The following is a 13,858-nucleotide window of genomic DNA, read 5'->3' as shown; positions in this document are numbered from 1 at the left end:
TGGAATGTGTCGAACCTGAGGCTTTGTTAGCGAGTCTTCGAGCTTCAAACCCACAGGAAACACGTTCCCGTTTCCAGCCTCCATCTCTCACTTTGTGTTTACATCTCAGATGGTGGCGTGTGCAGCTGTGGCATCATCTGCTTTGTGTCCAAAGACAGCAACGCATCCCATATCCCATCTGCTTGCTCAGGGATCAACGAGCCAAGACCGAGGAGGGTCTCGACGGAACGAGCGTTCGCTCCACGGGGGGGGGGGGCGAAGTCGTTCTGAATCCACGTGAAAGTGATCGATACGAGAGTCACATGGTTACACAAAGCCTCGGCCTCATTAGCATCTCAGCGTGGAGAGGAAATAAACACGCACTCGTTCCTGCCTCAATGTTCCACAGCATGTTTTAGCTCTGGCTAAAGCAGAGGTTCTCAAATCATGGGTCAGAACGTGAAAGTAGATCGTAGATTAATCTAAAAAAAGAGCTTGTATTTACTGTATTTATGTAGATCAATTCACACTTCTAACAGTAGGTGGCAGTAGGTTGTTAGTGCTGCATTTTCTAGACTATAAGTCGTACTGGTAAATTGGTCGCCTTTCACGAAATGTATGATTTTTGTCGTAAATTCTAAAGTTATGTTGCACGACCGACTGTTTATATTAAGCAGTGAGATTACAATCATCACAGGGCCTTTGATACTCTGTCATTTTGGAAAACAGACAAGAAAATGTACTTCTTGAAACAGAAATGGCAATATTGTTTTGTTTTTTTTTGTTTTTTTCTTTTGTTTTTATCAAAATCTAGCAGAAATTACAATGTGGAAAAATGTCACGCATTTACATGGAATTAGTCTTCGTAAACAGGTGGTCAGAAACACTTCTCGCGCAAAATTGCGGAAAACATGAAAATGGCAATATCGTTATTTTTTTATGATTTTTTTTTTTTTATCAAAATCTAGCAGAACTTAAAATCCGACACTTAATATAGCCTCACATTCATGTTTTGGCAAAACTTCTGCTATTATTCTTCATACACAGGTGGTCAGAGACATGGAAATGTCAATTCTTGGGCAAAAAATCTAACCTTGCCTCATTTTACATCAGATTGTGTGCTAGAATTGAAGTTAGCGCTACTCTGTCCACCTGTTTATGAACAATAATTGCTTGTGTATGAATGATATTGTTCCATAAACTGCATGTGAGGCTATATTCGCTGTCAGATAGTAATTTACTCTTAATTGAAAAAAACAACATTTATTTCGTATTTTCCCTCTTTTTCTCGCTATCAAAGAAAAGAACAAAAAATAAAAAGAGCTTGTGTTTTATTTTGAAGGAGATTTCCTGTATTTATGTAGATAAATTCACACTTTTAACAGTAGGTGGCGGTAGGTAGTTAGTGCTGCATTTTTCAGACTATAAGTCGCACCGGTACATTGGACGCCTTTCGCGAAATGAAATCCAAAGTTGTGTTTTGCACGGCCGACCGTTAGTCTGCTTTGCTTCACCCAAACATTTAAGAGATTACAACTAACGTTGGGCTTTCAACTTTCCGTCATCTCGGAAAACATTAGCATGAACATTAGCTTAGTATTAACCTAGCATTAGTTTAACATTGGCATGAGCCTAGCATTAGACTAACATTTGCATTAACCTAATATTAACATAAGCTTTATCTAACATTAGCATAAGCTTTAGCTAACATTAGCATAAACATGAGCTACGTTAGCATTAACCTAGTGTTAACGCTAGCATTAGCCTAGTGTTAACTCTAGCATTAGCCTAGTGTTAACGATAGCATTAGCCTAGTGTTAACGTTAACATTAGCCTAGTGTTAACATTAGCATTAGCCTAATGTAAACGTTAGCATTAGCCTAGTGTTAACGCTAGCATTAGCCTATCGGTAACATTCACCCAGAATTAGCATTTTGCTAGCATTAATGTTCGTTTGCATTAGCATTAGCCTAAATTAACATTAACTAGCATTAGCATTAACCTAGCATTAATGTTAGCCTAACTTTAAAATTAATGCAGCATTGGCTAGCAATAGCATTAGCATAAACATTAACATAGCATTAGCTATATTTTCTACGACCAAAGTCAATTTTGGACCCTATATATTGTTCTTTGAATGAGCCAAGGACATAGACAGCTACCCATTAAAAAAGGGTCAGTGGCCTACTTGTGGGTCCCGACCCACAAGTTGAGAACATCTGGTATAAAACGCACTTTTAGTGCATTCTCACACAAATGCTGTTTGTTTTCAAACGGACTAAAGTTGGTGTGTAAAAAAAAAGAAATATTTCACACTGCAACACTTTGGATGGTTCCTGGTGAGTTTGGTTGTAACTCCGCCCCCTAGCAGCAGTGGCGGTCACTGCGGGTGATGCTGACCTGCAGTATGACAGTAAACCAAAGGAAGGTGCAGGAGCGCTAACAATGTTCTAAGTTTTCTGAGAATAAATAAATAAATAAATAAAACACTTAAGTGCTGCAATAGCACACAAAAAACTCCAAATTAAATGTTTTTATTTGATTTTTAAATTCTGCTCTATTGTTGGAAAATAACTCAAAAAAAAAAAAACACTGCAGGAGTGGACTGAGTCCAGGGCTTCATCTGCTGTGAGGAAATATTCAATAAATAATTCAAAATAATGCAAAGCTGAGCGCGCGCACACACACACACACGCGCACACACACACAGCATTGAATAAAGGTTTGTGTGTGAAATCAAACTTGTGCAACACACATACACGAACTGTGCAGATATGGGAGAAAACCTGCAGCAACACACACATTAGATTTGTAAAAAAAAACAAGATAAAAGTCATAAATGAAGCTTTAAATTCAAACCCACACTGTGATGATGTAAATATAATAAAGTGCAGTGAGTGATGGACGCGGTGCAGAATCAGATACTGCAGAGACTTCATCTGAAGCGGAGCAAACCGCAGCTTTAAAGGCCGGTTGTTGCACAGCACCAGTCACATGTAGAATATTGTTATTAATAATAATAAGGAGGAAGTGTTACCTCGCTCATGGCTGCAGACACAGGCTCGGTGCTCGCGGTGATCGGTGTGGTTTATCGCGGTGCAGGAGCGGGTGATGCTGTTGGTGTTGGTGGAGGAAAGAAGCTGCGCAGAATGAGCGGAGCGCTTTATGCACAGCACGCGCACACACAGAGAGACACGCACGCGCGCGCGCACACACTTTTCCAACCTGGTGTGCGTGTATCAGCAGCACTGGAACAAAACTGAATAGAATAATAAGTAATATGAGCATCAACACAGGAATAACAATGGTTTTTTTTTTTTGCTGTAAATTATGAATGGTCATTTTCAGTTTTTTAGTCATTTTTTCTGTAATTATCTTGTGTTTTTATGAGCAATTTTGTGAGGTTTCAGTTATTTTTGCGTTTCGTTTTTTCAGTTTTATTTTGTATATTTTTTGTCATATTTGTAATTGACGTGTGTTTTCATTTTAAATATATATGTACTGTATATTTCTTTTTTGAAGTTCTGTCGTCTGTTCTTTACTGATCACTATTTAGGTAAAGGCTTCAAAATATCTGTTAACCATCTCAGATGTGATCGTGTGTATTACTCTGTAATTTTGAGAATTTTTGTCATTTCTGTGCATTTCCGTCATCATTTTGCATTTTTTGAGTCATTTTTGTTTTCATTTTGCATATTTTTCTGTCCTTCTGTAATTGTCTTGTGTTCCTTGAGCAATTTTGTGCATTTTGTGTGTCTGTTTTTATAGACATTTTGCTGTATTTCTGTTGTTTTGTTTGTTATTCTGTAATTGTCTTGTGTTCATTTTATGAGTAATTTTCTATATTTTGTTGTCACATTTGTAATTGTCTTGTGTTTTTTGTCATTCAGGGATTTTTTGTGTTATTTTTTTTTTTTTTTTGCGTATTTCTGTTGTCATTTGCATTTTTTGTGTGATCTGTAATCGTTTTGTGTGTTTCTTGAGCAATTTTTAGCATTTTGTGGTGTTTTTTTTTACTAATTTTTGTGTATTTCTGCTGTCATTATGTATATTTTGTGGGGTTTTGTTAGTCATTCTTGTCCATTTCTGTTGTGATTTTGTACATTTTTTTGCACATTTGTAATTGTCTAATTTTGAGAACATTTTTTTTGAGTCAGTTTGTGTGTTTCTGTTGTTTTGTATATTTTTCTGTATGTCTGTGTTTTTTGAGGAAACATGCATTTTATGGCGTTTTTCGTTTCTTTGTAATTTTGTAGAGGTCGTTTTTCTGAGTAGTTTTGTATATGTTGTTGTCCTGCTGTATTTTACTATAATGATGTGTGTTTACTTTGGGGGACGCACAACATTAGAATGAAAAGTAATTTACTGTACAAATCATGTGTTGCAGCTGATTGTTTTTTATTGTCTGTTGCTGATTTGAATCTTAATGAAATGTATTATTAAATAAAGAATAAAAATAAAGTACACGTTGTTTTTGTGCCTATTTTAGATTGTCATACTTGGTGTCTCATCATGTAATATTTGTTATCTGACAGTTGATGTGAAGTAGCAGCCTGTGTTTAACTGTACATCCTCTGGCGCCCCCTGCAGGACAGAAAACTCATTTATTGATTTCCAAACAGGAAAGGTTTGATGTGTTTGTTAAATCAGGGCGTTTTTTTCTTTCTTTCTTTATTCTGTTCATCATTTTGTATTTATTTTTTAAAATAAAAAATAAAAGTTTGTTGTGAGAAAAAAACACAAAAACTGCTTGTATGTGCACTATTTAAAGAAAATGGTTAATTATTATTTAAAAAATATTGAAGTTTTTTCATTTTTAAATTCTACAACAGTGTATAAATCTTTGACCACTATTAATATATGTATAGTATAAAATACACACATATTATATTATTATAACATTATATTACAACTAATAGAATATCATGATTAAATGTATTATGATATATTACAAAATGTATACATACATACAACATTATGTATAATTCATTATATTCTTTCTATTGTCTTTTGTTACAGAAACAATATAATTAATAGTTAAATAACCAGTTCTTGTTCCTTTACTTATAGGGATCAAGATAATAATTATACATAATGTTGGATATATTAAATCAGAGATAAAGCATTTCAGATTGTGATTGAATAAAATGAACTTTAATGGTTTCATATTTTAGTTTATGTATATTCCAGTCAGATTTAAAAAAAAAAAGAAAAACTAATGTACATAAATAATTTTGTTTATATGTATGTAATACACATAAATATATTATATGTAAATATATATAATTCAGTTTATGAATTGCAGTCCGGTAAAAAGTATACATTAAAGATTTTTTTTATTTTTTACCTTGTTTGATTAGATTTCTATAGTTTCTGTCTAAATGTTGTATTTTCTAAATACGTGTACATGTATGCAATACACACATATTATATGTAAATATATTTAATTTAAGTAGTTATAATGTAAGTATTAATTAATAAACTAACTTTAACACTTCCCTGTAGTTCCCCTAATGACCTGATAAAACTGTTGGCGCTGTTGCTGCGCCTCAAATCCTCCAAACCAGAAGAAGAAGAAAAAAAAGAGGCGGGGCTTGCAGTCTTCAGTGTTTGTTTCTACTGTTTTTTTTTTGTTTGTTTGTTTGTTTTTATTGTGGTTTATCTTTTGAACGTGTCCACAGAGTTTATATTAGTCACTACTATGTTAGCTCACTTCTCTCTCACTACACAATGACTCAGCACAAAGACCCTTCAGCTCCGGAAAAACCATCAAATACTGCATCCGACTTCAAACGACTTTCATCCGATTCACAATCGGATCATAAGGTGCTACTACAGAGACACAGAAAGCACTGGGAACAGTGGAGGGATAGTTCAACTGCAAGTGTTTAAAACACTGCTACAAGTGAGAGTTTTATTTATAATAATAATAACAAATGAAACAAAATTAAATAATTATTGAAATACTAAGAAAGAATTCTGATCTACCTCCTTTTATTTCAGGGCAATAATTTATATAAACAGTCCTATTTTACTCCATTAACCTTAAAACTTTCTTTAAAAAGCAGAATTTTTATTTTATTTTAACTAACATTAAAATATTTTTTTGAAAGCGCAAGTTAACAATGGTTATTTTTATTCGCATTTTTAAAGGAAAGATAACGTTCATTTAAATTAAATAATACATGTATTAAATTGTGTTGTGATAAAAGTTGGAATTTTTTGGTTGCCTTCAATTTAATATTTAAAATACTCACGTCTGTCAGAAAACCAAACCATTCAGGAAGAACAAGCAAACCCTGGTTAATTTTCTTGTTTATCCTAAAAAAAAAAAAAAAAAACACAATAATTTTCTTTAATATTACTTTTTTTAAAAAAAGTGGCTTTCATTGTTTTATTTTTTTTTACTTTTAAATATTTTTTTTTCAGCGTTTAGGCTTTTTAATTCTTTTTTTTTTTTTTTAATTATTATTAAATGTCTATTTATTTTGCCTTTTATTACATATATTTCAGATACATTTAACCAAATTAATTTGACATGTTTTTGCTTTAATATTGGTTTTTATAACTAATTTTACTTTATATTTTATTTGAAGAGTTGAGGCTTTTTTTTATTTATTTTTTTAAGGAATGTTTTTGGATTAAATGTGTCTTTATTTAGCCCCTTATTACATTTATTTTTGAGAAATGTAGCCAATTTAATTTGACGTGTTTTTTTTTTTTTGTTTAATATATTGATTATTTAAAATAATTTGACTTTTTATTTTATTTAAAGAGTCAATGCTTTTTTAAAGGAATATTTTTGAATTATATATATATATATAGACTAAAGTCAAACTATCCCTCTGAGATGATAAAACATTTAGAGTTTGTTCGGCAGATGTTTTATTCCCGTCTGCTAGCGGGGGGAGCTAAAGGGTCCGTCGCTGGAGTCTGTGCTCTCTTTAAAAAACAAAAAACAAAAAACACAAAACAACATCTCTAACTCTATCTGTACAACATTCAACAACACAATTCTCTTTTTTTTTGACATGTTTTTCCTTTAAATATAACGCCAAAACAAGAACACGCATCGTTATAAGAGCATTTTTCCATCTCAACGGCATCGAACGAACACCACACACCGACCCAACAGAACTCTAGTAATAAAGGCCTCTATCAGAAAGTACACGTCACCTTCACGTGGTGCCGGAGAGAAACTGCACGTATGACGGAGGAAACGGGAAATGCAGTGACGTGCAGGTGCGGCTCTCAGTGCGTGTAGCAATTCATTCCTTTTTTGTTTTCAATTAAAAACATTTTTCACATAACAGGCAATTTTATGAACATATTTGTTATTGTAACAGAATTTCTGATGTAACGGGCAACCTCATTGTTACGCACATTTAAAAAAAAAAAAAAAAAAATGACACCTTTGATGTAAAAGATCATTTTTGGTTATTTTTGGACGTCTTTGTCGCAACTGTCAATTTTCTAATAACCGACTTTCATTTTTTTACGCACTGAACGTATTTGACGCATTTATTGTACAAGGATGTTTTTCTCATTGCTAATAGTTGTTTTGTGATTTGATAAAAAAAAAAAAATTGTGGGAATAGAATATTTTGTCTTAAAGGACATTTTTGTCATAACGGATGTTTTTTCATAATGCACACTTTTTTTGTAACAACATTTTTAATGTGACAGTCAATTGTATTGTTACGCAGCATTCAGTCATAACGTACATTCTTGTTAAACGAGACTTTTGATGTTACATGTTTTATTTTTATTCAATGTACATTTTTTGTGGCAAGACAATTTTTTTATCGTAAACAATGTTATTCTTGTAATGTACATTTTCCTTGTAACACATATTTGTCGTAAGCGAAATTATTGACTTAACAGATTTTTTGATGCAACCTTATTGTTACGCACATTTTTCTTATAACATTTGACATAAAATGTAATTTTGTCGTAGCAGACATTTTTTTTGATAATTTTTGGACATTTTTGTCATAACTGACAATTTTTTTACACACTGAACATTTTTTATGCTTTCATTGTCTGACTTTTTGTCATGCTGACGGTTGTTTTGTGATTTCATTAACAATTTTGTGGTAATAGAATCTTTTGTCATCAAGAATATTATTGTCATTAGGGCATATTTGCTAATGGATATTTTTTTCATAATGCACACTTTTTATGTGACGAAATTTTCAACGTGACAGACAATTTTATTGTTGCGCAGCATTTAGTCATAATGTGCATTTTGTTATATGGACACTTTTGACGTAACAGATATTTTATATTTTAATATTGGCAAATTTTTTCTTAATGTGTACATTTTTGTCGCAACTGACAATTTTTGCATAACTGACATTTTTATCGTAAAAAAACATTAAGTCCTGTAATGTATATTTTCCTCGTAACACATTTTTGATGTAAGATTTTTTTTTTTTTTTTTACTTAGCCATTTTTTATGTACTTACAATTTTTGTCTTAACAGACGTTTTTATTATAATGAACGTTTTTTTTGTAACAGACATTTTTGTCGAAGCTGATATTTGTTTTATGGTGGACATTTTTGATTATAAGACAAATTCTATTATAAACATTTTTTTTCACAGCGGACATCTAATAATAGGCTAAGGCTAGATAATTGCAGCCAGCCATTTGTTTTGTGTTACTTTGTCTCAAAGCGATGAGACTATACTAAAGGGAAGAAAATGTAAAACAAAACGTTTTATATCTGCAAATCTGATTGTGAAAAAGTGCCACACCAGCCGAGAACCTCACAGTACGTCACTGCTACACGGAAGAAGAGGAGGAACGTGCGCAGGAAAGACAACAAAGGGAAGTAAAGAACCCGATGAGAAAAGAAAGACAGAAGAGATGAACTATTGGGATTCTCAAGTGTTTTCTTTAGTGTCACTTCGGACAAGTTTTGGCACCTCGTGCGATTGAATATCAGTCTTGGACCTGGACTTTGGTTCAGCGAAGGTTAGTGTTGGGACCGAAAGTAGAAGTGTTTATCACAAATGTGAAGCTAGTTAGTCTCTTCAAGCTTCCAGCCGCTTTCGATTGTAAAAATAAGGCCTTCTGACCTTGGTTAGGGGATAGACGAGGCGGCTGGATTGGGAGGGAGATAAAGAGGACAATGAACTAATGCCAGAACGGACGAAGGGGAAACGAGGGACAGTTGAAGGACAGCGCGGGGGAAGGACTGGATCTGGGCTAAGTGCTTTTGGTGAGTTTTACAAAATACACCAGGAAGTGCTTGAAACAGAAGGCACGGTGGCTTTGACAGTAGTTGTTGAAGAGACACCACAGAGGGACTTTCACTACACAAAAACATATAAGGTGCGCTAAGAAAACTAAAAAAAACACAGTAATGCACATCGAAAGTGTGGAATCGCCCCGGGCGGAGGGAAAGCTTGTAGGGCTAGGGTTTTTTTGTACCTTGCCGGATTGGATTCAGACCGGCTTGGTCGTCCAATCTAAGGTCGCAATAAACTAATTGCATTAATTTGTGTACCCGTTTTTGCCAATGCAAAGGCCTGCGACCCAGTACAAACAGGTTCACAAGCCACTTTTGGGCCCAGACCCAAGAGTGGACAACTTCTACATACAAACTGAAGGTACATTCAGTTACAAATGTCTGGAACGAAGCTATATAGTAATTTAGCAAATGGTATACAGTGTGCGTAACATAGTTCTTACTTTAAGCAAAATCAACCTGTTGGGCTAAATAAATACCACAGGCCTTGAGTTTGACACCCCTGCAATAAAGCGTTGGTTAGCATCCTTGGACACGTCTCATTTAGGTATATTGCATCTCTAGATGCTCAACGAATATTGTAAACTATCTTGTTACATGTTACGCCGCTGTCGAGACAGCCTACGACACTTGGCAATGGACTTCTAGTTGCTCTATCAACAGTGTTTTGCAACCTTGAGATGGGACGGAGGGAGAAATTGTTCTCCAAAAGAGGTGTGGAAGAAAAGGTTTAATGTTAGGGGGCGTTGTTTCTACACATTCATCTTTTTTTTTTTTTTAAATAAATATACCCTCAAATCACAAGAACTCCTCATAACTTGTTGCTTTTCTCTCGTTGAACATTCTTTAACAACCAGTTCGGTGGTTGGTCGGATGGGGAGGGGGGGGATCGAGGGTATTTGGACAACCCCAACAAAGATTCACATTGAACAAAACGTGACAAAAACAACATTTGGTCTATCCATAAAAAGGCGAAAGAAAAGCAACTACTTTGGAAACGGAAAACTTGCACAGTGCTCTGTATAGACATTCCCACTAGTCTTAGCTCACACACAGTAGAATCAATATCACCTATATCATTAAGTTTTTTTCTCCCATAAGCATCTCGAAAACAAAAGTGAACAAAACTCAATTCCCCCCAACCCCCCACCCCCGTTTTTACAAAAGCTACACATATTCTACTGGGATGCCTCTATGCCTTTGTTAGTGTTTTTAATAGCCACTCCTACCCTTGTCTGGTCTTTTCTTATAAAAACAGAACAAAAGGGAACCTACTTATTTAAAAAGACACCAAAACCTTAAGTTTGATCTCAGGTTTCACCCCCCGAGTGGAAGCAAAGCTTCTTTCAGTCGTTACCTTGTATTTTTTCTCTCTCGTTTTGACACAGTTGCCAAGTCTCAGTCTTTAGGGTTGATTGTGCTCAGGGGATCCAGCGTTGCCGACAAAACCTTCGGTATCATTCTTAGCGTTCATGGAGATTCACCTTAATTTTCTAAACACTGGAGTTGAATGTAGACAATATTTTGATGGTGATCACTCGATCTTTCGTCACTTCAGACGACACTAACAGCTACACTGTCCAGGGCTACCATGTGAAGTTTCTTTTACAACTATTCACAACCACTTTTAACAAATATACTGTACTTAAGTCATTTTAAACCGTATATTCAGATAAAATGAGGGACCAGTCACAGCCTTGGACAACCAGAGGCTCTCCATGACGAACATCAACAGCCACCAACTCAACAAGAACTAAAGGTATCATACACTTCACTATAGCTCTTTTCAGGACAGTCTTTGAGGAACATCTCCAACAAACACGGCAGTGATACACAGCTGAGAGAGTACGAAGCCTACAGCCTAAAAATCTCACCAAAAAGCTTTGCTAAAGACTTCTTCTTGGACCGAGTACTCTGGGAAGGAGTGTTCATCTGGAATGGTCTTGTAAAAGATTTTCGTCTGTTATGAAATTAGACATCATCTTCAGGTCTTTCATCTTATGGTGAAGTTTTGAAAAAGAAAAAAAAAAGTGGCCTTCTTGTCCTGACAAGACTAACTCATGCTCTTTTTACAGAGATTATACTGCTTGGGAACATCTTGAGTGATTTGTTTCAACTTCTTTGACATCGTTTAACTTCATGAGACTTTTCGTCAAAGAACAATTTTCCCACACTGCTTAATCTGATAAGACTTTCTCCTCCCCACCTGCCATTTGGTTGGAGCTGGAGGCTGGTGAAAGGGCTAGGGACATCCTCGGATCCGGTTCTGAAGAATCCTCCAGACTGCTGCTGTCCAAGTTGTCCTCGAACTCTTCTTCTTTCTCCTGCATCAGAGGACCGTCTCTTACATTCACTGATTCTGAGCCCATTTGGAGATGAAAGGCTTCATCTAGATGATCAACCATGTGCTGACCATTCAGGGTCTGGACTTGAGTCGACCATTCCGCAAAGGTGCCCTGGGAATCTGGCTCTGTCGCATGCTTCCATATTGTCAATGGGTCAGTTTCAGATTGATTTGCTTGCAGTTTGTTGGACTTCAGAGAGCCGTTGTCTTCTGAGAGGGTTGAAGAGGACCTTTTGCGTCTGGACTTACTGGTGTGGTTGACCTGGAGATGCATGGCCATCAGCTCTGAGGATGATGTACGAAAAGGGCAAAACAAACACTGACTCAGTTTAACTCCTGTCGGACTCTCCCCACCCCCGACATCTTCCTCTCCAATGTCTCCATCTTCTTCCATCCCTCCGAGACTAGGTGAGGAGCGTCGGGACAGATCCAAGGGTTCAAACCCTGCCTGCTGACCTGAGGGTGCAGGCTTTTCAGTGTCAGTTGAAGGCTGGACCATACGACTTGTCGTAAGGGGTTTACGCCGGGATACCTTTGGCGGCTTTGGCGATGGAGACTCCCTGATCCAGCCCCTTTCCATTCCTCCTTGGTAAAGTGCCCCCATTACTCCCGACAGATACCTGTACTGAGACTCCAGATCAACATCTCTTAGAGTTGCCAAGGCTTTCCGGTGCTCTCGCTGGTCCGGCATTCCCAGGAGCCAGGGCGGCTGACCGGGCCGGGAGGTCGGGCTGTCACTGGGGCCGTGATGATTGAACTGGGTTCTGCGCTGCTTGGTTCCAGAGGTCAGACTGTTGATAGCTAGACCAGAGGAGGAAGAGGAGGAGGAGTTGGAGGCAGAGGATAAGGCATTGCGCTGCTCTCTGTGGTGTCGCTGGAGGTGGTACTTCAGCGATCCAGATTGAGTCCCAGCGTAGTCACAGTGTGGGCATTTGTAGGGTCTTTCACCTGGAAACGATAAGATTAAATCATATCAGATTAATGGTACCAAAAAACACCTCATCGACCAATCATTAATTAATAAACAAGGTTTGTAGAGCTTCAACAGAATAGTTTTGAAATATTTCATTTCTTACAGTTGCAAGTGCTTGTGTGTGAGCTGTTCTGTATAATCAAAGTAAACACAAGTCAAGCATCCAACATTAAAACCCATAAAACAGACTATTAAAAACTATAATAATTCAGTGGTGATTCATTAGTTGCATTAATCAGAATCAGATATATTTTATTTATCCCGGGGGAAATAGCTCCAGGAATATTTCGAATGAAAAGAAGAAACACTGAAACATAGAAAAGGAAGGAGTGCGTTGCTCATTTTAGGATCTATTGATTGGCTGCAAGGCATCACGTGACTCTTTGACTTCATTTTTGAATTAGTTCAAAGTTACTGTATAAAGTAGATTGTGACCATAGGTCTGGTTTTACCTGGACTTGTCCTCTTTCCACGCCCTGCCCGTGAGGTCCTGCCAGATTTGACAAATTTATGAAAATATCCTTAACGCATCTTGGGAAACACGGTAATTTAAAAGACTGCAACTCTGCTAATATCTGAGATATTTTCTGAAAGCTAAGGGGTTGCTCTTTACAGTCGGTATCAGTCTCATTGCGGCATGAAAATGTAAAGAAGTGACTTTAGTTAAGAGGACTTTGAGCATGATAGGAAAGAACAATGACTTCATAATCAAAATAGGAGTAGAAGTCAGCTCAAGTTGTGTTTTGGTTCTCCTTATAGGAACAAGTAGAAAGACCAGAGCTGGAGGACCCCAGGTGCCTAAGTAGAGCAGCCAATGAACCCAGTCATGTACTTGATAACTAGTTGGGGAACATCTAAAACGTGCCGGACAGAAGCTCTCCAGGACCAGAATCCGTGTACCGTTCATTCCATTCTAAAACCATATCAAAATAACAGATAAACGGTATGGTTATTTTGTTTTACTGACTAAAAACCAAAACAGAAATACAGAAAAATCAAAAACCAGATAAGCAGCGTTTACCTTACTTTAAAATTGAAATAATAATGGTGAAATATTGTTTTGTTCGTTAGATGTTTGGATATTTACGGGGAAATTAGAGCAAGAGCTTAAGCACGTCACATTCTGTCAGAGCATACAAGTCCACTGCACCTGGTTTCCCTACACAGGTGTTGGACCAGGTCTCTGCAAACAATAGTACTGTTTAGGATTTATTTCCACAGTGTTCTGGTCCTGCTCATGTTTTCATGCAGTCTGGATGTTTCAGTAAAAAGCTGCACACATTTATGTTTTGTTTTGTAGTGTTAC

At 36.3% G+C, this 13,858-nt stretch overlaps 1 protein-coding gene across 2 annotated transcripts in view; it reads right to left on the bottom strand.

The window, feature by feature from the left end:
* Positions 1-6,690: 6,690 nt before the first annotated feature.
* The window catches only part of znf219 (zinc finger protein 219), a 29,693-nt gene continuing 22,525 nt past the window's right edge, over positions 6,691-13,858 (bottom strand). For both annotated transcript variants that reach the window (XM_028474731.1, XM_028474732.1), the window contains one exon: positions 6,691-12,527. In XM_028474731.1, coding sequence (XP_028330532.1) covers positions 11,413-12,527 — 1,115 coding nt within the window. In that variant the 3' untranslated portion in view covers positions 6,691-11,412. The remainder of the gene's footprint in view (positions 12,528-13,858) is intronic.

This window comes from Gouania willdenowi, chromosome 18 (assembly GCF_900634775.1).
Source record: "Gouania willdenowi chromosome 18, fGouWil2.1, whole genome shotgun sequence".
Lineage (NCBI taxonomy): Eukaryota > Metazoa > Chordata > Actinopteri > Blenniiformes > Gobiesocidae > Gouania > Gouania willdenowi.
The sequence above is the reverse complement of the archived record's forward strand: the minus strand, read 5'-3'. Positions and strand labels throughout refer to the sequence as shown.